This window comes from Bombyx mandarina, chromosome 24 (assembly GCF_030267445.1).
Source record: "Bombyx mandarina strain Sakado chromosome 24, ASM3026744v2".
NCBI lineage: Eukaryota > Metazoa > Arthropoda > Insecta > Lepidoptera > Bombycidae > Bombyx > Bombyx mandarina.
In genome coordinates, this window is record NC_143230.1 from 10855441 (window position 1) to 10882218 (window position 26778).

The window sequence follows — 26778 nt, forward strand, 5'->3', positions numbered from 1 at the left end:
TGGAAGTCAATCGTGAGCATTTGTTAAGTGCGTATTTCATTAGAAAATTTGGTACCCGCCTGCGGGATTCGAACACCGTTGCATCGCTACATACGAACGCACCGGACGTCTTATCCTTTAGGCCACGACGACCTTCAAAAACTTAGCTGCTTAGCTGAATTTACCAGCGGATCAGAATCGTGATTCACTGAGAAGATCTGGCGAAAAACTCAATGGGCAATTTGGTCTATTTTAATTGATAAAATTGCCAATCTGTTATAGATAAGGGTCATTGAAGAAAAGAGACTCCGATTTCAAGATCACGTTTTTATTTCAACTTTAGGTTTTGTTTTTAATACAAAATTAACAACAACCTTATTTTACAAATTGTAACTTAGAAATAGAAAAGGTTGTGAGAATCCTTCGACAACTGCGGTCAGTGGACAGCATTTGAAAAGGGCGTTTTATATCGAGGGTTCAAACGCTGTTTTGTTTAAGCGACATTTATCTTTGTAATTAAAGGTCCGGTTTATTTGGTATCAACATAAAACAGTTAGATGTTTTTAATTGAACTCCAATTATGTTTACTCCATTCAAATACAAAGCTGAAGAAGTTTTTTTGGTTTTAAAGAACTTTTCCAAATTTTAAAACTTTAAATGGCTCTCCAGTAAAGTTGTAAAAATGTCGCTCAAACCAAATACCTTATCGCCCCTCGATATAAGATTTTTAATGGCGAATTTAAAGCCAAAGCACCAGAAACTATTTTAAAAACACTCATGTATTTATTTAGAAGATGTCTTTTCTTTAGATGTTTTTAGTCTTTTTACCGACATAACTCCTGCGAGCTATGCGTCCCTGGTACTCTTAAAAAACCAATACTCTATTGTGAGCATCGATGAACCTCTTTACGTGTCTATGAGTTTTTGTGTCTTCGTATCAGAATGAGACGAGCTCATCACCCATCTGGTATTAAGTGGTCATCGGCCTCAAGCCTTATACAGAGCTTGTGAAGAGCGTTAAACAAACACCTCTTGCGACTCATACTGCCCTGGTACTTTTGTTTTTATTCTCGTACACGAATTAGCAGCTTTGAGACATGAGGTTCTGGTCTCGATGGCATAGTGGCTGCCCCACCATTCGGAGTGGAACGCGAGACTGCTTCACGGCAGAAATAGGCATGATGGAGGATACCAATAATACCACTATGCTTCATGGAAGCATTATATTTGTCATATCAACACTATGAAACTGGTGGTGGGACATTTTAAATCCGCACGGGTAGGTACTACCGCCCTGCCTATTTCTTCCGTGAAGCAGTAATACGTTTGAAGGGTGGGGCAGCCGTTGTAACTATACTGAGACCTTAGAACTCATACCCCAAGCTGGGTGGCGGCATTTACGTTGTAGATGTCTATGGGCTCCGATAACCACTTAACACCAGGTGGGCCGTGAGCTCGTTCACCCACATAAGCAAAAAAAAAACTTCGCTCCTCCAAAAAAAAGCTTCAGGTAAGTACATAATTTGACAAAAGAGAAAACGAAAATATATGTAGGTAGTTATTGAAACTGTTTAATTTTTCATTCTTTCACATAACACGCAACGTATTGCAATTTAAAATCAGCTGAGGAGGTGGGGTCAACGTTCTTGTGTGACCCTTCGAACCGTACAAACATTTAAAGTTATTAAAGGCATTTATTACCTTCACAAGTCAGGCGATTTGGACACATTAAAAACTTATCAATGTATTTTCACAATAACAGACTACCCGCAAAAATACCGTAAACAAAAAACAATAAGGAAATACGTACAAAAAACCACCCGCTACCAGAGCTCTTACCCGTTTTAGAACATTTAATATAAACAAATACGAATGTATTAAAAGAATGGTGCACGTGATAGAAGTGAAACTTCTTCTGCGGTAATGTAATTTTCTTCATTTTTATCATCCTTAAATCAAATTTCTCTTGTAATAGCGAAGGCTGTGTATAAGAGAAACGACCTCTTCACCATTTATTTTAAATTATTTATAGAAAAATAAACTATGTTTTTTTTTTAAATTCTTCATTAAAAATAAAATATAAGATAGTTAATGCCATTTACAGGAGTAATGAGGAACTAATAAAGGGCTATCTAGTGGCGGACGCCGGTAAACAGAATGTGTATGAGAGAGACAACCTAGCTCGCTCTCTCTCTCACCACGGTCGAGCGTTTCGTGAGACGCTACATCTGTTCTCTCATTCTCGCTCGTCCTAAATTGTATCTTCTCTCTCTAGCCGTAACGAAGTCGCGAGTTAAATTTTACTAAACGCGCCCCTAAAGAAGTTTCACTTCGATAATCGAAAATCAACAACCACGTTACGCCGCCTCTAATTGGCGAGGGGCAGACCGCCCGGGCGACTCCAAGAGTTGATTTTGTCGATCTTGAAATTATAGTCTTGTGTGCCGTGAATGGTCCTCACGTGTATCCTCAGGTAGCTGGGCCTCGTGAAGAACTTGTAGCAGATGTGGCACTGGTACTTCTTTAGGCCGCTGTGGGTCTCCAAGTGACGCTTCAGCTTGCCCTTCGTAATGAAGCCCTTGCCGCACTGCTGGCAGATGTACGGCTTCTCCTTCGAGTGGGTGTACCCGTGCAGCTTTAGGTAATAGTGCAGCTTAAAGCTCTTCTGGCACACGGTGCACGTGTAACGCTTCTCCTCGGGCCGGTCCAGGTCCTCGATGGCGATCCTCGAGCCGTGGCTCTTGAGGTGCTCCTCCAAGTAGTAGAAATGCTGGAACACCTCACCGCATATGTTGCACACGCGGCTTCGCTCGTCGTCCGCGGCGGCGCTGGGGACGGCGCCGGGGTCCTGCGGGAGGCGCCGCGCGTTCTGCAGAAGCATCGCCACGATCTCTGGCCGGTTCTCCTCTTGGATCCTGGAGGGGAGCGAGGAATGGGGGGGAGTCGTTTTTAAATCTTATATATCTTTAAACGAGCAATTCTTGTTTTTTTTTTTATTGCCTCTGTAGGCAGACGAGCATACGGCCCACCTGATGGTGAGTGGCTACCGTCGCCCATGGACTTCAGCAATGCCAGGGGCAAGCCAAGCCGCTGCCTAAATATATAAATATATTATTATTATATATATAATCTAAATGTCGGAAACGACTCCAAAGATTTTTATAAAATTTAGTGTACAGGGGATTTCGGGGGCGATAAATCGATCTAGCTATGATTTATTTTCAGAAAAGATTGTTTTATTCGTGTTTTCAATAATCAACTTTATCGATAATCAACTTAAACATAAACTTTTTTTTTTATTGAAATAAAATAACAAATAATATAATATAATATCAATATGTAATTAATTTAAATATAATTTCTAAAAAACACAATTTATCAACAAACAAAAAAATTCTAGTTCATCCTTTAGTTATATCATTATGTCAAGAGTTGTGTGAATTATTTTATTTTATTAAGTTTAATGAAACACTAAATAAAAAAATAAAACAAATCACACAACTTCACTCCTCGCTTTCCCGCCAAAAGGTACACACAGATAAACACATAGAATAGGGTTGCCAATAACAAAAAAAAAAATTTTACTCACAATCCTTCCTTGAGGTGGCTTTTGAGGTGCATGAGGGCGTGGTACCGCGTGTGGAACATGTGCGCGCACACCGGGCACTCGTAGCGTAGGGAGGAGCGGGCGGCGCCGTGCCTCGCTGCGTGCCGCTGTAACTTGCGCTCCGAGTGGAACCGCTTAGGGCACGCAGGGCAGCTCAACGCTGGCTGGTCAGCGCGGTGGTGCTGCCGATGGTGGACCTGTGCCCATCGAGCCGCCTCAACAAGCGTCCCCCTCGAGAGGACCGCTCAGACATCGACAATGGCTTCGTTAATGTACCACCGCTCTGACTATTTCTGCCGTGAAGCAGTAATGCGTTTCGGTTTGAAGGGCGGACAGCCGTTGTAACTTGAGACCTTAGAACATATATCTCAAGGTGGATGGCGCATTTACGTTGTAGATGTCTATGGGCTCCAGTAACCACTTAACACCAGGTGGGCTGTGAGCTCGTCCACTAAGCAATAAATAAATAAAACTAATAATAATACATTAGTAGCATTTTTATTATTGGTCACACTATTAATCGCTGCTTGAGTTCTTGCACGTGTCCGATTTGAGTGGTTCAAAAAATTTACCATTGTCGTTTTTCTCTTGTAGTTTTTCCCGCACAGGGTGCACGTGTAGGGCTTCGCCCCGCCGTGCGTGGCCTCGTGCAGCCGGAGCGCCTCCTCGTCGGGCTGGTCTTCGAGGCAGTACTCGCATTTGTACGTTAAAGTCTCTCCCTCGTGGCATTTCTTGTGAACTTGCAGTGTTGCCAGATGCAAAAACCTTGGAGAGTTCATGGTAGATTATAATCGAGCATGGTAGAATATTAATTAAAGCCCCTATGTATGTACTTAATTAAAGGAACAGAGAGAAAAGGAATAAGTGCGATTTTATTTTTCAATTCCTCAAGTCATAGTGTCCTGGTACTTTGATTTCCACTCTTTTGTGTTAAAAGCAAATTAGCTTACAACTCGTCTAGCATTAAGTGGGCAACGAAGCTCTAATCTATCTTACCTACCTGTATATGTGCTGGTGGTAATATTTCCACCTATTATTGTCTCAAAGTGGGTGTCTTTGAACCACTTAATATGAATGATTTAAATTGCATACACCTCCTAACATATCATAGTAGCCTGGTACTTTTGTTTATATTATTTTCCGAAAATTAACGATGACACGTCCCATTTGATGTTAAGCGGGCAAAGGAGTTGAAGGACACGAGTCCAATCGAGTGGACCTTTAGTTTGAGGCATGAGGTCGGAACCTCAAAGCCACTCACCTTTTATTGCAGAACTCACACGAGTGCGGCCTCTTCTTGTGTTTCTCTTTGATCTTCGGTAGGTCTGCCTTCTCTTTCTTTTTGATTCTGCCCCTCTTTTTCTTTGGCTTCTCTCTGTTTGAAAGAAAATATAATTCAAGGTATGGAAATTTGCTTTATTATTTAGCGACGCTTCAAATTATAAATTTAAACATTATGCTGTTTACCGTCAAATTTTCAATAAATCACATTTAGACTTTAAAGTCTCAATTCGCACGGAACTAACCAACAGCGTATTGAGGTCTTGAGGTTTTGAGACCGAAGAGAAATATTCTATAAGCACCAATTTATTTTACATACCAGATCCAATAATAGCCTAAATTTGAAAATGAACATAACATATTTACAAAAAAAATAAGCGAATTTCTGACGTCACTAAAAAATAAGTTAATATCAAACTTCGATAGCATCGGATCCGGTGAGCACTTAACAGCGGATGGGCCGTCGGCTCGTCCGCTCATCTAATTCGATAAATAAACAAACAAACGTATACTCACTCTTTAAGTCCGGTCGCGTCTGCGCCGTCTCCCAAACTATGTATTTCATTTTCTACAATAACAAAAAAAACATATTGTTCAATTAATTTTCTTAATCACCAGACAGACGAGCCCGCCTGATGTTAAGTGGACCCCAGACCTTATACAGATCCACTCATCTCAATTAGAACGATATAAGTTCGACAGTTCCTATTGATACTGAATCGCTTCGTCTTAATACCTCTTCACACTTCATAGTGCCCTGGTACTTTGGGTCATATGACAACGAAACGACGACTTCCCTTGAGACATGAGGTCGACGACTCAAACGTACCGCTGATCCCCGACCTCTAAGGACGCATCGGTGCTCACGACGACTCAAATAATGAGCACTCACCTTCGTTATGGGTGAGGACATGTCTGTGCATTTTGCTTGAGGTTATAAAACCCCGGTCGCAGATGTAGCACTTGAAGGGCCTCTCCCCGGAGTGGGTCCTCAGGTGGACCTTCATGTACGTCACGGAGCTGATGGTCTTGTTGCAGATCTGACAGGTCAGCTTGCCACTCGCGCGCCGGTTCGAGGCCGGCTGAGGACTTTGGGCCGGAGACACGGTCGCCCAAGTGTTCGAAGGGAAATAGTCCTCGTCGGAGTTGCTGAAAAGAAACGGCGCCAGCTTTGAGGCTTGAGACATCGAGTCTTAAATTTACTATCCTATCAAAAACGCCTCACTCCCAAACTTCATTACAATTTTTTATTATTATTAGATGAGTGTGATACCAAAGGGTGGTCACGACCCTCAGCAATGAGGAATACGATGCAAGGAGGGATTAGATGAGTGGACGAACTCACAGCCCACATGGTGTTAAGTGGTTACTGAAGCCCGTAGACATCCACAACGTAAATGCGCCACCCACCTTGAGTCGTATAAGTTCTAAGGTCTCAAGTATAGTTACATCCTAAAACTGCCCTAAAATTTGAGCTTCAATAGCGAAAATTACAATTTATTGCCGTTCTCCGTAAACGGCCCGCCCGATGGTAAGCGATCATAGTTATTCAAGAACGTCGGCAATGCCAGTGCCTAAGCCAAGCCGCAGCATTGTGGCATTTCAAGAAACTATATTTATCATCTATATATAAATATGACTGTTTGTGTATCTAGACATTTTATAGTCCTGATTGAGGCAGAAAATACTCAGGGTAAACGTCTGGTACTCAACTCTCATACAATAAATACGACTTCACGTTTTCTAGTTCGTGACGTACAAACGCACCTACAAATCGACCGGCAGTATATGATCCAGTATGCTTAGTGCGAGTTTCTTAACGTTCTCGATAGCGTAAAAGTTAACTCAAATTTGTATGAAGTTGGAACAGCGCCCCTAGCGGCAAACGTACGCAAACGTTTCAACTCCATACAAATTTGAGTAAATTTTTACGCTATCCAGAACGTTAAAAACTCGCACTAAGTACACAGGAAGTAGGACGACCTGGTCAAAACAGCTGGTAAGGATTGGATGCGATAGCCAAGAGGCCGAAGAGAATGGAGTGCATTTGAAGACACACCTGCACTCAACATTGAACGCAGGCTGAAGGAGAAAAAGAGAACTCGCTGGAAGTTTCATAGTAGACCTGCAACCTATCTTAAACAGAAATCTGGGGGTCAATGAACGCGGTCACATAAAAGCGTAATGTATATCGAACGAGGGGACTAATCAAATCTTTTTTTTTTTTATTCGACATAAACAAAAATAGACACTTGTTGCACGTCAAAAGAACTACCGCTAATTCACAAAAACTAGCCTTCGTCCTGAAACGAACAGGCAAGAAACTCAGCGGGCACGTCTTTTTTTTATTACGCTTTTATTAGCTTCAGACGTATATATATGTTTATTAGTATGTAACGGAATCTTTGAACATGATTTTGACCCCCTTCAAAACCACGGATTAACTCGAAATTCGATATACTTATTAAGGACGACACGACACAATGGCAATTCAATATTTAAAAAAATTTTGAAAAAATTGAAATTCAACTATCGCTTTTTTTACCATAAAATCATTTTTTCTTAAACTATTTTTAATTCAAATTTATTAAAATTTATTTTCTATTTTTTAGTTGGATTTTCTATAAAAGCGTATTTTGTTAGTTTTTTAAAAACTATTATTTATTTTAAATATTAGATTTTTTTTTAATATTATTTTTTACAATGAATATTATAACGTAACAATTATTGCAATATTGAAATGCCCGGAGCGAATAACTCATTCCCACTTTGTGCAATCTTCTAGATAATCATTAACTTTATAGTAAGCTTTATTGCACAGACGTTCTTTAATAGTTTTCTTAAACCTATGTATATGACGGCGTTAACGATATTTATGTTATATAGCACGTGCAATAGGAGTGACTCACACAAGCCAGGTGCGCCGGCCGTGTCGTTCCACTCGTAAACAACAGCTGCAACAGAAGTGACTCATAAGCCAGCTGCGCCGGCTAGTATAAAAAGGCGGAACGTGCCTTGAAATGAACATTCGTTCGACTGCGTTTGCCCGGTGCACTTACTATATCGTTGTTACGTTGTGTGATTCAGTGACTGTTGTACGTACTGGTTAAAGTTGGACAAGTGTTAAAGTGAATTGTCAAGTTAACATATTGTTGATTAAATCAGAAACCAAAGGTGACATCGTTTTACTTGGTGTTCAACAAGATAATATCTACCCTCAAGCTTACATCAGAAGTGAGATCAGGACTCTACTCTCACTGGCGTGACGTGTTTGAACATGTTCGAAGTACAGCAAAAAAAAACATGATGCAGATCAGAATACTAGTAGTGGTACGCCACAAGAGCGTGAATGCAGCATACGTAAGTCGTGTAATAACGTCTCTGTTACCTCGATGGAAGATCTGAGCCACGAAGAAATCGTCACATCTTACATTCTGGCTCATGTTGCCCAGTTTGACTGTCGACTTCATCACATGGCATTTACTAACGGAAATACAACACGTAAGAAGCTATTGCAAGAAATTAAGGCAAGTGCAAATCTCAAGTGAAACTTCGATCGCAATAATGGATCTGTCATGACGAGTGGGTAGTTCCGACACGAATCGTTTTTAAGCCAATGACTACTGCTAGAGTTACATGGCACTAGTACAGTAAACCAGGACATGAGACTGTGAATTGTCGCTGAAATTTTAGAATCTACCCGATTCAATACCAATAACACTACACGTTCGATGACTTCGGGCTCCAGCAAGCAAGCAAACAAGAAAGCAAGCAAGTTTCCGTGGGGAAGAAAAATTGACACATCTGAAGTCGTCGTGACCTGTAAGATAAGACTTCCGGTGCGTTCGTGTCTGGCGATGCGGCGGTGTTCGGGTTCCGCTGGCGGATGCAGGTTTTTCCGGTGAAGTGCGTGCTTGTGCGTGCTTGACAAGTGTTCGCGGTTGGCTTCCTCAGTGTGGGAGTAACATCGTGTAGCCGGAGGTGAGACTTCCGCGGTCGCGGCCCACCCAGTCCGCGAGAACCGGGCAGATCGCCTCGACGGTACGGAGGCCGGCCGACGGGTCCGCCAAACGACAAGACCACGCCTCCAGCACGGACTGCCGATATTGGAGCCCCCGCGCTCCGGCTGCACTTGCGCTAGGGCGCGCCGCCTCGTAGGAGACTGTGAGGTATCATTGAATAACTCTGACTGCGATCGCGCGCTGCCGGCGTCGCAGCGCGGCGACGTTCTCGTGGGTAAGGACGTGGCACCAGACGGGTGCTCCGTTAGTGCCATCGACCGCACGGGTACCATCACCCTGCCTATTTCTGCCGTGAAGCAGTGGTGTATTTCGGTTTGAAGGGTGGGGCAGCGGTTGTAACTATACTGAGACCTTAGAACTTCTATCTCAAGGTGTGTGGTGCGTTTACGCTGTGGATGTCTATGGGTTCCAGTAACCACTTAACACAAGGTGGGCTGTGAGCTCGTCTACACATTAATACGAAGAGCATAATCAAACGAAATTAGATACGAAGTTTAAAGGGCCGTTTAAAGTAGTTGAAGTATTGGATGGTGTCGATTTAATTTTGACTCTCACACATTCGCTTAAGGCTCGAGCTGCTACTTGCCTCACAAAAATACAGCCTGGTAAGATGTCCTGGCCTACTATTAAAGAGATGCTGACAAAATTATCTAATGATGCAAGACCACTTCGACCTGATTATTAAATTTGAAATGGAAAGCAAAAAGGGACCAGCTGAAGCCGGTATCCGGCTATGGCAACTTATAAAGAAGATTCCCGACGCTAATGTGCCAGAACAAATAGCCACCGGATTTGTTATATCAATACTGTCGCAGTGTGATGAAAGAATCCGTCGGGAATTGAACTCTGTCGTTATTACCACAAAAAATCGTCTATTTCACACATTACGTGGCTTTACCCTCAAAAGAAAAAACGAAGATCCTGATAAAGAACCAAAACGCTCTCGAAGTTTTTTTCCGTGGAAGCTGCCATTTCTGCGGAAAACCTGGGCATCGTGCCGAAGGGTGTTGCGACAGATACTGCTCTCAAACTTTTTTCGATATTCCAGCAAAACCTGAACAACCTCCTCATCCGTGGGCGCCCGGCTCTCGCCTGCAAGTCAGCTGTTACGTGTGCGGTGATGCGAGTCATGTAGCTTCTGGGTGTTCCATGCGCTACAAGAAGAAAAACGACACTGCTCCAGGTGCTGTGGCAGGTGCAACCAGAGACGTCAACGTGTGTTCCAGAGCTTCAGTGTGTTACAGATAAGTGGTTTTGGCTTCCCCTTTATGTTCCATTCAGGGTTAGAATGTAGTCTTATAAAACAAAGTCATAGTAATTTATTCAATGGTAAGCGGTTTCATGAACAAGTCACTCTTTGATCTGAAAGTAACTTAGACCAATCATTATGGCAAGAGCACTTAGGGGATATTCAACTCGCCCTTAATAGTGCACGTTGTCGAGTAACAGGGTTTACTCCAATAGAATAGACGTTTGCCGTTCAGGGTAGTTCACTTGAAATATCTTAAAGTTTCAACAGAGTGATAATCCCTCTAGATTAGATCTTGATTTAGCACGGTCGAAGACCGGCGAAAACATAAAAAAAAGGGCACAAACAGAAGCTTGGTTTAGTCGAGGCAAAGCTAAAGTCAAACTCTTTTCCGCTGGGGATTTTGTTTTCGTAAGTTGACCAAAAATGTAAAGGTCCCTTCAACATTACTGCAGTTTTGGAAAACGATGTGTACAAATTTCCCCATGAAAACTTACGTGAAATACCTCGAGGCCCGTCAGGCCTACTAGAAATTTCTGAAAATTATAGTGACGATGACGTGACGGCGTACACAGATGGGTTAATTAATCTTGTTCATGAAACTGATCTTAATGATGACGACTCTATCACTGACAATAGAAGCGACATTTTTATCCGCAAATAGCGATACTATATCTGTGGGTGGTGATACAATGTCTGTTAGGTCAGGCACCTCGGGTGCAGGTGTTGGAAATGTAGAAAACGATGGTCGGTCTCGCACTATTTCTGAAGAAAGTCCGTATAAATGTTCTAGTCTAAGAAATGTTTCAACAAATGCTACCGTACACGCAGAGTGAAAAAAAAAAGAGAGAAAAAATGAAAAAAAAAAAAAAATTCAAAAAAAGAAAAAAAAGAATTGTAAGTCATTGAAGGGTGTATCCGGTCCAATGACTTGGCTAAAGGGATGTTAATCCGGACTAGCAAAAAAAAAAAAAAGAGAAAAAAAATGTAGGTCGTTGAAGGGTGTATCCGGTCCAACGACTTGGCTAAAGGGATGTTGATCCGGACTAGCAAAGAAAAAAAAAAAAAAAAATAAAAAAAAAAAAAGAAAAAAAAAAGTGTGAAGTCATTGAAGGGTCTGTCCGGTCCAATGGCTTGGCTATAGGGATTTTCATCCGGACTAGCCACAACAATTAGCTACAGGGATTGCGATCCGGTCTAGCATTATTCGGTCCAATTCGAAAAACTGAAGAGATAAAGTTAAAAGGGACATACTTACATACCTGAAGAGTTTTAAATGAACTGACCCAGGTATATAAGCAGTCAGTATTTATAGCCAGTATAGGATTTTCTGAAGAATTATGCGAACCGAACCGTACTAGATTGTTAATATCATAGACCACGTTTTAAGTTGCATCCGTTAATGTCAGGATGAACGAACACGTTTGTTGTTCACAGACATACCATAAGAATGCGCGCACGAGGACGAGCGCACGTCAGTATGGCCGTGACGGCGTTAACGATATTTATGTTATATAGCACGTGCAATAGGAGTGACTCACACAAGCCAGGTGCGCCGGCCGTGTCGTTCCACTCGTAAACAACAGCTGCAACAGAAGTGACTCATAAGCCAGCTGCGCCGGCTAGTATAAAAAGGCGGAACGTGCCTTGAAATGAACATTCGTTCGACTGCGTTTGCCCGGTGCACTTACTATATCGTTGTTACGTTGTGTGATTCAGTGACTGTTGTACGTACTGGTTAAAGTTGGACAAGTGTTAAAGTGAATTGTCAAGTTAACATATTGTTGATTAAATCAGAAACCAAAGGTGACATCGTTTTACTTGGTGTTCAACAAGATAATATCTACCCTCAAGCTTACATATATGTAGGTTCTGAACATCCTGTGGGATTTTGTTGTACAGGCGCACAGACAAACACCCGAATGAATTTCGTATCTTATGTAACTTACTCATCGGCACAACAAGCTTGTGTTTCTTCCTAGTATTTCTTTTTTTTTTATTGCTTAGATGGGTGGACGAGCTCACAGCCCACCTGGTGTTAAGTGGTTACTGGAGCCCATAGACATCCACAACGTAAATGCGCCACCCACCTTGAGATATAAGTTCTAAGGTCTCAAGTATAATTACAACGGCTGCCCCGCCCTTCAAGCCGAAACGATTACTGCTTCAATGCGAAACGCATTACTTGTGAGCACAAGAGGTCCTACCACCTATCATGTATGTCAGACTTTTTTAGGGAAAACTCCTCAATATGTTTATGAACATACATCAAAATTTTCAAAAATGAACTGGGATGGCATAGTGAGAGTTTTAATTTCTTTAAATTGTTTCCTAAGCGATTCCCTTGAGTGCATTTTATAAATAGCATGTCATTGACTCCGAAATTCGGTTTGACATACATTGCGGGTCTACAAACATTTCTAAAATCATACTAAGAATTCCTTGGCTTAGTTTACTACGACTCTCCTCGGAACTCACCTATCATCTTTCAAGTCATCGGCGGTGACGTCATCGGCCGTGACGTCATCGTTGTTGTCATCTTCATTCTCCAGCTTCACCGCGCCGTACAGCACGTCAGCGACCACCGTCCGTGGTGGTGAGACCACACCATCCACGGGTGTCTTGAGGTCGACGGGCTGCACCTGCCGGGAAACTATCTTAGTGCTAGTTCGCTCGGAAGGAGAACGCAACGTGTGACGTCATTTGAGGCTAAGACGCGCAAGTTACGATTAGGACGATTAGATTATTTTTGCGCAAAAAATTCTTACTGGTAGTAAGGCGTAGTGGTCTAAAGGATAAGTGTTCGAATCCCGCAGGCGGGTACCAATTTTTCCAATGAAATAGGGATTTAAACCGGTTTGAAGAAAACCGGAGAAAAACCGGTTTTTATAGATATCGATAAACACTCGTTTTTATTTAAGAATATCGGTTTTTAATTACGCGTTACATTCACAGTTCACACCAGTGCGAGATAAAAAATACCGTGTTTCAAACTCAAATTACAGTGCATTACATTTAAAAACTACAGTTTAATTACCATGTAAAATATAAGAAAAAACTACTTTACAACAATAATAGTATTAAATAAAAAAACAAAAAGAGTTTTTATTATTGGATGGTATGAAGAAAACTCTTTTTTTGCAAGTAAATTTGTTTAATTTAATTATTATTTAGCCTTTATGGATAAAACCTAAAGATACCTTAATAAACCGGTTTTTTGAGAAACAAATCGGTAATAAACCGGAGCCAGAAATTGTAATCGGTTCACATAGCTACGATGAAATACGTACATAACCAAACATGACAAAATAAATGTTCACGATTGACTTCCCACCTATAACAGACCCACCGGTGGGTCGCACAACTCGCAAACCTTTTTTTTTCATCTTACCTATGCTGATAGCCTTGAGAGGCTAATTTCAGCTTCACCCTAAAATTTGTAGGTAGGTGAGCTCACGGGGCTCAAACCGGCGTGATACTAACACTAGCCCTAGCAAGGACAGTGCTTCGCAGAATCTACCACCGGATCGGAAACGCGACCCACTGAGAGGATCCGGCGAGAAACTCAGTGGGCTAACTCGCAAAGCAAAGCATTCAACGCGTTAAAGGCTTCGTCAAACAGAACGCGTAATTAGCGCGCGTCAGAGCGCTAAACTAACGCCGCGCTATGACGCCGCGATGTGTTGTACTGCTATGGTAACATACTTATAGCGCTGGCGCTCTGTTTGACGGTATGATACCGTAGTAGTACATCACATCTCGGAGTCATAGCGTAGCGCTCTGACGCGCGCTAATTACGCGTTCTGTATGACGAAGCCTTTAATATTATTTATCATACGGAACTATAACGGCGGATAAGTCAATCACACGAATCACAATTTTAACCTCTATACCTTCGATCAATAATCCTACTAGATTCGCGATTAGCGCTTCAAAAACGGCCCGAAAAATAAGACCACAAATAAATTTGTGGTCTTATTTCAAATTAGTATGGTCCAATCATAGCCAACACTAAGACGTCAAAACGCTGCAATGCGCGTTCAAAAACTGAGTAAAAAACCACCGTAACACCAAGGTTTTGGAAGGAATATATTTTTTTGGTAAATTTATATTATTAAGTGTTTTTCATAAAATAATAAACACAATTATATTGTAAATAAAACACAATTTACGAATATTGTAATTGTTTGGCCAATGTTTGCAACAAGGCACCAACTATTGTAACAAACATCACCAATTCTTGAACAGGGAATGCATAGAGTAGTTTTGTTATTTTATAATGTTATTTTTGTTTGTAGATTTCCTAGTAGCCCCTTGTCGCTGTGCACAATGGATATATATTGTCGCGAAAGAAAGAGGAGAAGAAATATAGAACCCTTATAAAAATTCTAGAATTGTTCAATGGTGGTGGCAAATCAATGCAAAAAAGTATTAAAAAAACTTTATATGTATGTGTAAATATTTTAAGCGTATATGCTGAAAAGGATTTGTTTTCTGGGGGAAACGAACACAGCCATAAAATAAGCCTAAATTAAACTGATTATAGAAAAATTCATTGATATAAGATTACATTATATTTGTAAAAAAGAAACCGCTCATATAAAAAAGACAGCTTTATACCAAACTGAATCTGTTTAAAGGTAATTAAACCTACATTATTGTTTTAATTACTTCTGTATAAAGAATACGTGGAAAACATGTTTCGTGTTTCCTTTCATATTTTTTTTACTTTATTCAATTTTATTTTTTATCACCTATTTGTTGTAATAGCGGCAATGTAAAATATTATCTACTACTTTTTTGAATCGGTCAAAAATAGTTGCGACCATACAAAACAAACCTAAATACAATTATGTATATTCTGCAACTCTAACACCCGTATCTTTAGTCGTTCACACGAGCGTAACTCGACTCGACTCAACCTCCAACGCGCGTTTTGGTATGATTAGTCGTAAAAATAAACTCCACTCAAACGTCCTTGGAAAAATTTCCTAACCGGAGTGAAGTGACCGAACTGTCAAGTTAAGGTACGTCGCGACGTACCTTGAACGTTCCTCAAGGCTGGTTTTCTATCGATGTCCAAATAGTATGTGGACCGCAAATGGAAATATATGATATTGTTGTGCAATGGCCTGGATCTGTGCATGATTCGCGCATATTTTGATAATTTAAGTTTGATAATATTTATTAATAAAGTAAATAGTTCGAGGTTAGACATTTGAAACTCTTTATTTTATTTACCTACATAAGTCATATTTTGCTTACTACCTGATAAATAAAGTCAATGCGATTATAAGTTTTATTTATATAATAATAAACTGGTGGTTGTGGAAAAGCACTTCAACAACAGGATGCAACCAAAATCACATAAAAGCGGCAAATAAAAATACAAAGCCGGATCCGAAATCTAAAATAATGATAGGTTAGAAAATAAATAATACACTTTCAGATTTACCGCACGCACACATATTTACGAATAACTCAGCAACCAAAACATCAAACAAGTTCATCTAGTGTCAAACAGACAGCGGCAGCTTGACTTTGACATTAAACAATGACCATAGACTACAGAACTCTATGGGTTTGATGCTAGCTTGATCAAATTTTCATCATTATTACCTCACTCGAGGACAGTTGAGGAATATTGTAATGGTCGACTAAAAATACCAAACTCGAGTAAGTTTCGAGGGAATGCTCGAGCATCATCGGATGAGTTAAGAGTGGACGACTATTTTACGAAACGTCTAAAGATACGGGCATATGTCTTTCAATACTTACTGTGTTCTGAGCATTGAAATGTAATAATACCAAGAACTACATCTAGTTCCACAATACAATAAGCACGAAATTTTAAACAAATATTTTTAACCTTATAAATTAGGATTTAAGTATCATTTTAGAATAAATATTTTTGTACTGATGACTTTTTATCTTCAAGTGACATTTTAAATTTATTCCATAATATTCTTTTTCTGACGAAAGGACCTAAATACATATATTTTGCAATGGTAATTAAACTTTATGTTGAAGTATTAAGGTTTATAATAAACTGAAGTCGTTAACATTATTAAACTTTTTTCTAAGAAATGAAGATGTTTTCGTGTCTGCAAACGTGGCCACTCGAGCGTCTTATTTTTGTTCCTGATCCTTAATCTAGTACTATTATTGATCGAAGCTCTATACTAGACATGTGTAAGTAATGCGAGTGATATTACTCCGGTAATATTACTCTACGATGTAATGCAACATCACACATTACGCGAAGGAAACAAATATCACACTATCACCCACAGAACACTATTACTTCTAGCGAAGCTATCACCCAACATGTTTCTTTCTTTGTCGTGTAATGTTGCTTGATATACGAACGGAACCGAGCGAGCGAGACAGACCGATCTACGCAAAATAAATGAGCAAGCGACACGGAATTATTCCTAGTGATTTTGAACCGTATGCCCTGGCCGCTAGGTACATTTTTATACCTATGGTACGTCTGAATTTTAATATAGGTATTTGTGTTTATATTTTTCATGGGCCAGCCGGTAGCTCCCCGCAAGTAGTTACTTAATTTTTTATTCGCAACTTTTGTAAAATCGCTAGTCGCTCGTAATTGTTTAGTAATATTTCATATTAATTTTTGTGTTTGAATTACTTAAGCACTTGTTTGAAGATAGTTTTATTATTTGTTTTAATGCGTGTTTAATAAGTGAAAGAAAGAATGGCGTCTAAATGAAAGTACAGTCCTCTTTGGATGCATTTTGAGGAGACCGCGCCGAAACAATGCGTCTACTGCTCTCGTATATTAACATTATCGTCGAGCTCAATTTGCAGTCTAAGCGCCATATGAAATCCGTTCATCCCACAATAAAAAATAAAATTATTATATTATTAAATAAGTCAATCTCTGTCAAGTAATATAACAGTGTATTACAATACAAAGTATGAACACATCACTTAAGTAATGATTCGGGTGTATAGATACAATGTATTCGTCACAGTATCTATTGAACGCACCGAGTAATGTTAAGAGTGATGTGTAATGTTTTCGAGTAATATCACCTGTCTGCAAAAGTGATGTCATATCACATTACATTGAGAAGTGATGTTTTGCGCAAGTCTACTCTATACACAGCTTAGCAAAGTTCACGCGATGCCGAACAAGCAAGCAGTCCAAAAAAGGGTCATAAGCTCGTCTAGCCTACGTTCGTAAACTAGTAATTGTATGTTTACAATCTATACATTATATAGATTTATTTGTGCATAGTCGTTGGCGCGATTCACGAGTACAACTAATGCCATCTGTTGACGACGAACGAAATTATATAAATATCGACGCTTGAAAGGCAAACGTGACTAATGCGTGAACTTTTTTTTTTTTAACAATCACGCCACGTTATCTGGTCCCGTGGTAAGTTCATAAAGAACTTGTGTTACAGGTACCAGATAACGGAAATAAATGTAAGATTTTTTTATTATACACATACACATATTTAATATACATAGAAAATACATTTATATTTATCATACAAATATCTTCCCTTGGCGGGATTCGAACCCGCGACCCCCGTATGTAGTGACCGTGTCACTTACCACTACACCAGACGGCCGTTTTTTACAGTAGACTAATTCACGACATGAGAACCCTCTTGTCGTGGCCGCTGGAAACTACATACCCGATCCTGTAGACCGAATGGTAAACCGTCGACGTCGCCCAAAGCGCGTCATTACGGATCCTCCCGGTCCATTAACGGTGCTTTTAGGTACCACAAGCACCGGTCACCGTCCTCGTCGAACCCGTCGCTTGCAACGAATTAACCCATAGACACAGCCCACTGAGTTTCTCGCCTGATCTTCTCAGTGGGTCGCGTTTCCGATCCGGTGGTAGATTCTGCGAAGCACTGCTCTTGCTAGGGTCAGTGTTAGCAACTCTCCGGTTAGAGCCCCGTGAGCTCACCTACACACGCTAGGGTAAGCTGACATAGTCTCTCAAGGCTATCAGCATAGGGCGGAAAAAAAAAAACTAATTTAAAGTTGAAATCAGGTATTTAGTTGAAATTCTATTTTAACGAATCTAGCTGTAGGATTGAAATGATTTTAATAGACCTAGAATAAATATATTTTTTGCGCATCGAATATGGTTATTGCCTATCATTTATGTACAAAGCCGTAATTGTCGCTTAGTCACGTTTGCCTTTCAAGCGTCGATATGGTATTTTCGATCTTTTGGCGTTTTCGGCTTCGGAAAGTTGCCGAATTCGAGAACTGGACACGACTTTACAAGCCCACACCGGTCTGTTACGGTTTTTCCGCCTGTTCTTACCGCGAAGCAGTGTTTTTTTTTTTTATTGCCATTGTAGGCAGACGAGCATACGGCCCACCTGATGGTAAGTGGTCACCGTCGCTCATGGACGTCAGCAATATATATATTTATACATATACAACAGGTTCTGTATGTATGTATCTATATATTAATACGTGAAGCAAAAACTTTGTATCCCTTTTTACGAAAATTGCGCAGACGAAGGAGTATGAAATTTTCCACACTTATAGAGGATATAGAGAAGTGCACAATGCTAATGTTTTTTTTAAATAATGCATAAAATATACAATAAATCAATAAAGAAAACATTACACACACTACATACCATGTATTTGACGCACACACGCATGCATACTATTTATTGTCAAACTTTTGTTCTTGACGTCTGTTGTCAAATTGAGAATAGATTAAATATTGTTTGTCTTTATTAATATTTTTTATAGTGTTGTCTTGGCGAAATTTGTGATTATAGAAGTATAAAATACAATCATAATAGTGTACAGACTTACAATTCCAATTAATTATAGTCGAATTTCGACCACTGCGGGACCTCTAGTGTATGTAAAAAGCTGACAATACCACATAACATTATTTTAACACGTTTTTTTTTCTTTTGTCAATTTTCAAAGCTTCCAAAAGTTCGCGTGTCAACGAAGAGGAGAGCTTACAAAAACATCGTTAAATCAACTTTCTAAGTAATGGACACGACAAATATTTTAACTTATTTAACGTTTTTATACGCTGGAACTCTATAGCGCGTTTTAGGAGTACAATTAACGCCATCTATTGACACGGGGCTCAACCTGAGTTTTTTTTTTAATTGCCTTTGTAGGCAGACGAGCGTACGGCCCACCTGATGGTGAGTGGTTACCGTCGCCCATGGACTACAGCAATGCCAGGGGCAGAGCCAAGCCGCTGCCTACATGAGAGACAGTTTGCTAACACTGGCCCTAGCAGAAGCACTGCTTCGTTGAGTCTACCATCAGATCAGAATCGCGACCCACTGAGAAGATCCGCTGAGAAACTCACTGTGTCTAACGGGTTAGTTAAGACCGGAGCTTGGAATGCATCAAAGGGTTGATAGTGGATCTGGAGGATCTGAATTCACACTAAGAGTAATACAGAATTGTTTTTTTTGCACTAAAAAATGATACAAGAAACATATTTAAATAATAATAATAATAACTTGTGGTCCTCCGGTACATAGACGAAATTCGACTATAATTAATTTAAATTATAAGTTTGAACATTATTATGGTTCTATTGTCAAAGACTATTGTACTTCTATAATCACAGATTTCGCCAAGACTACAATTATAAATATTAATCTATTCTCAATATGACCTCAGAAATCCAACAATAAACAAAAGAGTATAATATATAGTAGTGTGTGTAATGTTTTATTTATTGATTTAATGTATTATTTATGCATAATTTTTAAAAAATATTAACACTCTGCACTCCTCGATATTCTCTATAAGTGTGGGAAAAATCATACTCCTCCGTCTGCGCAATTTTCGTAAAATGGTGCACAAAGTTTTTGCTTCACGTATTAATATATTACAAGGTAGTGTGTGTAATGTTTTTCTTTTTTAATTGATTTAATACGTTTTTTTATGCATATATAAAAAAAAATTCACATTCTGCACTCCTTCTCTATATTCTCTATAAGTGTGAGAAATTTCATACTCCTTCGTCGGTGCAATTTTCGTAATAAGGGGTACAAAGTTTTTGCTTCACGTATTAATATATAGATAGATTAAAAAAGAACCGTATAAGAACACCTTCAACAAACCAAATAACTTACATTCACATTCAGCATATCAGTTTCAACGGTGTCAGTGTCAGGTTTCTTGTCACCTGCCTGCCACTGATCGGGCCAAGTCTCCTCGGTCTTGAGCTGCTTCTCTTTCTCTGACTTCTCCTTCAACTCTTCCTCTAACTCTTTCAAATACGGCAAGATGGCGTTGTAATCTGTGAGAAAGAGAGACGTGCATGAGAACATTCTTGAAAACTAATTTAAAATTATGAGATCTCTTTTGGGATCTTCAGTTGCAAAACTTTCCATCTTCAAAATGACCTCATGTCTCAAGCAAGGCATCCAGATTGTTATATACGTAGGAGTCCGTGGGCTCCGGTGACCATTTAACATCAAGAAAGCCATGATCTTGAGTCGATTTACGTAGATAAATAAGAAGAAAAGTACTAGGATACTATGAAATACGATGAGGTGGATTTATAACGGAGGGTAACTGCTGTCAACCAGTTCAGCGTACCAATTTTAAGAGGGGGGCGGCATAGTTTTACAATCTCATGTGTCCACACTAGGTGACAACGGCATGTTATTGTTTATAGATTCTGGAGATCAAAATCAGTGATCACTTAAGATCAAATGGGCCAAGATCTTGTCAATAAACGTAAAGTAATCGATAGAAAAGTACTAGGATACTATGATAAGCAAAGAAGTGAAGATAGCTTCATTAGTCAAAGTACTTCAAGTATCGCGACTAAAGTACCAGGGCGCTATAACATATGAAGAGGTCTTTTAGTAACTAGAATAACTCTATTACAACCACATTTCGTATATGTGCTGTGAAGCAGTCCAGGGTTCCGACTTGAAGAGGGGGAGGATAGTTACATAATTCTAGGCTTTGAACTCATGTCTCCATGGTAGATGGCGACGGCATGCTATTGTTTAGGAGCTCTGGAGATCACTTAAGATCAAACGGGCCAAGATCTTGTCAAGAAACCTAAAATAATCGGTAGAAAACTACTAGGATACTATGATGTGCAAAGTAGAAGTGGAGCTAACTTCATTAGTCAGAGTACTTCAAGTATCGCAACTAAAGTACCAGGGTACTATGACATATGAAGAAGTGTGTGTTTGTAACTAAGGTTGACTTCGACCTCAAGTCTTAAGGTTGATCGACTGGATTCTATGCTGTCTATGGACCTCATGTTATCAATAAGCCATCATCTTCTCACCATAGGGTTCTCCTTCGAGTTTGTCGTCGGCGTGTTTCTTATCGAAATGCCTTTTTAAGAGGTCAAATCTGAAAATATATTAATCTTATTTTAAATAGTAAAAACTCATTTTAAAAAATAATAGTCTAAAAAAACTAACAAAATACGCTTTCACAGAAAATCCAACTAAAAAATAGAAAATAAATATTAATAAATTTGAATTAAAAATAGTATAAGAAAAAATGATTATAGTGTAAAAAAGGTGGTGCTTTTCAGGATATTATTAAAATAACCCTTCTACTCATATCTGTTCATAAAATATTTATAGCTACTGATACCATGCACCCCACGATATTTTTAGGTGGATTTTCTATAAAAGCGTATTTTGTTAGTTTTTTTAAACTATTATTTATTTTTCATTCTTTAGTTGAATTTCAATTTTTTCAGATATTGTATTGTCATCGGTCCTTAATAAGTATACCAAATTTCGGTTTAATCTGACGTTTTGAAGGGGGTCAAAATCATGTTCAAAGACTCCGTTACATACTAACATACATAAGTCTGAAGCTAATAAAAGCGTATTAAAAAAAACTTCAAATTGTTAGAATATTAGAAAAGTGATATTTTTATACTTTGCTCTTTGAAAATCTAAAATTTGGATGGAAAGACCTTAGACTTAAAGAAAAGAAAAAAAAATTTGGATTTTTCACACCAATTTTCTGTAATCTTTCATTTATCTAGTAATTTTAATTCTCTTTTCATCTCCTTAGGTTTCTTCAGTGTGATGTTTACATTACGAATTCAATTTCCGTATTGATTTTCCAGTGTAATTTTTGCTTGCAATGTCGTGGTGCATACAATTTTATAAATAAAACAATTTCATTAAATAGCAGCCACTAACTAAGCAAAACAAATAACTTCTATCTTGTATAACTAAGTACTCTTTAAGTGTAGCAGTAATCAAGTTTCCCCGATCAATCATTTTAAGTTATTATCAATTTAAATTAGAAAAAAAAAATCTCTAGTAACCTGAAACGCTAGCTTCTAGTAATTTATTTATTTATTTATTTATTTAAGGATTACCGACAGGGTTTACAGTAAGACATAAAATAACATTGACATGTTTAGAGCAATTGATAACTGCAACTCTAATTATAGGCAATCACAGCATGCATTACATTAACATATTAATAGAGATTTTACAATACTATAAATAATAATAAAAAATTAAATACAGAAAGACAACAAGGACAGTAATACCCGAGTACGACAATAATACACACAGAGAGAGAGAGAGGGAGAGCACACTTTATTGCACACCAAAACACAATTAACATCAGAAAACATAATTGAGACTATAATTGAGACCTTAGAACTTATATCTCAAGATGGGTGGCGCATTTACGTTGTAGATGTCTATGGGCTCTAGTAACCACTTAACACCAGGTGGGCTGTGAGCTCGTCCACTCATCTAAGCAATAAAAAAAAAAGTAAGGATAAAGCATAAACAAGCAAACAACACTAAGCAAATAGGTAATGTTTCATCACCATTCTTTTTTAAAGCAGTTTGAAGTTAAAACACTTACTGTGAAAAGAACTTGTAACATATCCTGCACTGGTATCTGATGGCTAAGTGTATCCGTTTATTGTGTCTGCCGAGTTTGCTGGCCGTTATAAACGATTGCCCACACTCGGCACACGTGTAGGGTTTTTCATCTGAAATTTTATAAATTTAAAGGTAGCTTGACATTTTAATGGCATCGGTCCAGAGCCCGTGGACATCACGGGGTGAATGCCGCCCACCGACCTTGAAACATGATGGAATAATATTAATCGATTTGAACCAGAATACAAGATTGGTTCGTAGCAGTAACTACACAGGATGGTGGTACCAAATGTGGTTTCTATCACACAATGTTATTCTGCCATGGTAGAGGTCTTTCATGATTACAAGTTAAGTACAAATCTTCTTACAACAATCTATACCTGCTGAGTAGATTCGCACACCGACATACTGGGCCATAACTTGATAAGCTTACATTAGCCAACTTATTCTTAAGTTTTTTTTATTGCTTAGATGAATGGACGAGCTCACAGCCCACCCGGTGTTAAGTGGTTACTGGAGCCCATGGACCACTACAACGTAAATGCTCTACCCACCTTGAGACATGAGTTCTAAGGTCTCAGTATAGTTACAACGGCTGCGCCGCCCTTCAAACCGAAACGCGATACTGCTTCGCGGCGGAAATAGGCAGGGTGGTGTTACCTACTCGTGCGGATTCACAAGAGGTCCTACCACCAGCAATTACGCAAATTATAATTTTGCAGGTTTGATTTACACGATGTTATTCCTTCACTGTGGAAGTCAATCGTGAACATTTGTTAAGTACGTATTACATTAGATAAAATTGGTACCCGCCTGCGGGATTCGAACACCGGTGCATCGCTACATACGAATGCACAGGACGTCTTATCCTTTACGCCACGACGACTTAACGTCACGACTTCTAAGTTGTCTGCTTTTTAAAATTTCTTCATGAGATTTGAAACTATTTTATTCAGTTTAATATACCTCTTTACGTATTATAGTATCCTGGTAGTTTTTGTTAACTGATGACCAAACACCCCTACTCGAGTTCAGTGGTTACCAGAATGAATACATTGCCATGTCTCAACATGAGATTAAAACCTCATAAATTTTGTATAGACAAAAAAAAGTAAAAATTAATTAAAATAAACATTAACCTGTATGCGAACGCACATGTAGCCTCAAATAGTAACTCAAAGTGAATTGTTTTCCACAAGCGAAGCATTTATATATTTTCTGTAAATCATCTGTACATTGCTTCTTCAATAACTCAACTTTCTTGCCTACTCTCTTCTTTGTTGTGTTAGCATTGTTATCTTTACGCTCATCATTATCTTGTTTATCATTATCCGATATAACCTTGTCGTTGTTATAATTTGAAGCCTTCTCCTCACCAATAAAACCCTCTTCTGGCTTAATCTCTATCCCGTCTTCCGTTTTCTCAATTTTGATTCTCTTCTTAATCTTCTTTTCTTTTTTAATTTTCTTCCGTTTAATTTGATTTTTCACTCTCAAATCGTAGCTGGTCAGCCTGTCCTTGTGCGTCGTCATATGCTGATCGAGCATTTGGAGTTCGCAGTAACTAATGTTGCACAGGGCGCATCCGTAGAAAGAAAAATTCTTCTCCTTGATTTTAATCGACCAGTAATTGCTTTTCTTGGCTTTAGGCTTCTGCTCGTCTTCTAAGACTGGTTTTAAATCTTGTTTGACATCTGATTTCGCTGTATCATCAGCATTATTTTCAACGGCAATCTTCTCTGCAGGAACTTCGGGTGGTTTGTCTTCAACGACATTACTTTGCTGAGTGTGTTGATAATTTTGCCCGTACTGGTAGTGGCATTCGTTTTTAACATCCTGCACGTATGGATAGGGCTCCGGTAAGTTTTCATAATCATAAGGGTACTCGTAGCTGCTCAGTGGGTCTATGTCTAATGTTACAACATTCATTTCTGTTTATTCTGCAAAACACATTTGAAAAATCAACGATACCTTCCTGCAAGGTTTTGCGAGTGGAAAAGTAACTTTAACCTCGGAATGATGTTTTTGAACTACAATAACAACTTAACACCAGAAGGACTATACACATGACTACCCATGCAGTCTATAAATATATAAATAACGCATAACAGAAAACTTATTTTTTAATATTTTGTTTGGTGGCTGCAAGTTGTAGATAATTAAAATTGATTTTAGACTTTCTTGTAAAGTTATTAAAGTAAAAAAGCAAATGTACAACAGTGAAGGACTCAAAATTAATATAAAGACAATAAAATATGTATATTTAAAGTGTGAATTTTTATTGCTTAGATGGGTGTACGAGCTCATAGCCCACCTGGTGAGAAGTGGTTACTGGAGCCCATAGACATATACAACATAAATGCGCCACCCACCTTGAGATATAAGTTCTAAGGTCTCAGTTTGGTCACAACTGCTGCCCCACCCTTCAAACCGAAACGCATTACTGTTTCTCGACAGAAATAGGCAGGGAGGTGGTACCTCCCCATGCGGACTTACAAGAGGTCCTACCACCAGTCATTGCACAAATTAAATTTTTGGGGGTTTGATTTTTATTACACGATTTTATTCCTTCACCGTGGAAGTCAATCGTGAACATTTGTTAAGTACGTATTTCATTAGAAAAATTTTAAGCACAAGCATTTCAAGTAAGAGTTTCAAGCACACAAGCTTTGTTGATTGTTTGTTTTCATTATTATTTCATTAATATAAACAAAGTGTAATCTCCGACTGGACATAGACCTCTGACCCGTCCTTTTTAAAAACATTGTTTTTTTTTATTTGTTTTTACTATAATAAGTCTTTGAGCTAAATTATACAAGCCATGTTTTTTGGGTGAGAAAAAAAAACTATCAGCCTGCATTCTGGCAATACTTATGAAGCACAACTACCAAGTCGTCATTCATGATATCAACAAAGATACTACAAACACATTAATAATTTTTTTTACTCGCAATTTAACGGCAACTTATCATAAATTTAAGTAAACACATTAAAATCAGTAACGACCTTGAATTTTCTGGATAATTAACAAATGGCATAATATAATTTGACTGTCGAAACTATACGAATTCTGAATGTAAACAAAATGTTTTAATCGCGTTTTTTAGGTGTTTTACGACGATCGACGAACGTATTGTAGCGTCAAAGCCAGCGCAGACGAATAATCGATACCAAACGTTACAAAAAAACCCACCTGAGACGAGCGCTTGTCACGAAAAACTGCCTTTTTTTCTCTATTAAAAATTCAAGTGATTCTTTTAACATGTAATTTTATGTTTTTTTTCCATCGAACACAATTTTAACACGCATAACAACTTTATAGTCTCGTTGACTGTTCGTAAAACGGATTTAACTCATTTTTAAGCTCATTTTTCTTACTTTTTAAACGATTTAATTAAAATACATGTTCACATTTTTTTACACTCTATGATGAATGAGCTGTCATGGCCGTCAGATTGGCAATGTTGCGAGCTTTAATCTACAGTTTCCAATAAGAAAATGATTTTTTTTGTATTTATTCAGACTTGGTTTGAGAATAATTTCGGTACAGAAAGACTGTATCTTTATTATATTTCGTTATAGCAGTATATGACCACCTCCTCCTCCTCCTCGCTTCGGTTTCCGTAATACTGAAGGTCGTGACCACCTCCTCGCATTTTAGTCTAAGAAAAAATTGTTTTAATTGAGTCGTCTATTATCAAAGGTGGCAATCTGTGCATTTGGACAAAAAAATGTTATTGCTATGTCAAT

General features: G+C 38.7%; 1 protein-coding gene across 1 annotated transcript; it reads right to left on the reverse strand.

The window, feature by feature from the left end:
• Positions 1-291: 291 nt before the first annotated feature.
• On the reverse strand, positions 292-26491 carry LOC114248473 (uncharacterized). Its single transcript, XM_089737893.1, has 12 exons — positions 26222-26491; positions 24168-24968; positions 23009-23138; positions 21444-21511; positions 20266-20432; positions 12617-12780; positions 5760-6016; positions 5384-5435; positions 4848-4961; positions 4159-4351; positions 3569-3783; positions 292-2894 (listed from the first exon to the last, which is right to left on the reverse strand). Exons 2-12 carry the CDS (start codon positions 24955-24957, stop codon positions 2348-2350), a joined length of 2697 nt encoding a protein of 898 aa, XP_089594019.1. The 5' UTR covers positions 24958-24968; positions 26222-26491; the 3' UTR covers positions 292-2347.
• Between the last annotated feature and the right edge of the window lie 287 nt (positions 26492-26778).

What these genes read in the sequence shown, in the direction of transcription:
- LOC114248473 (XM_089737893.1), bottom strand. Translation starts at nt 24,957, where the DNA reads ATGAATGTTGTAACATTAGACATAGACCCACTGAGCAGCTACGAGTAC. An exon ending in TGTTACAAGTTCTTTTCACA is followed by an intron (nt 21,512 to 23,008) that starts GTAAGTGTTTTA and finishes ATATATTTTCAG; the next exon opens with ATTTGACCTCTTAAAAAGGC. An exon ending in TGTGAGTTCTGCAATAAAAG is followed by an intron (nt 4,352 to 4,847) that starts GTGAGTGGCTTT and finishes GAACTCTCCAAG; the next exon opens with GTTTTTGCATCTGGCAACAC.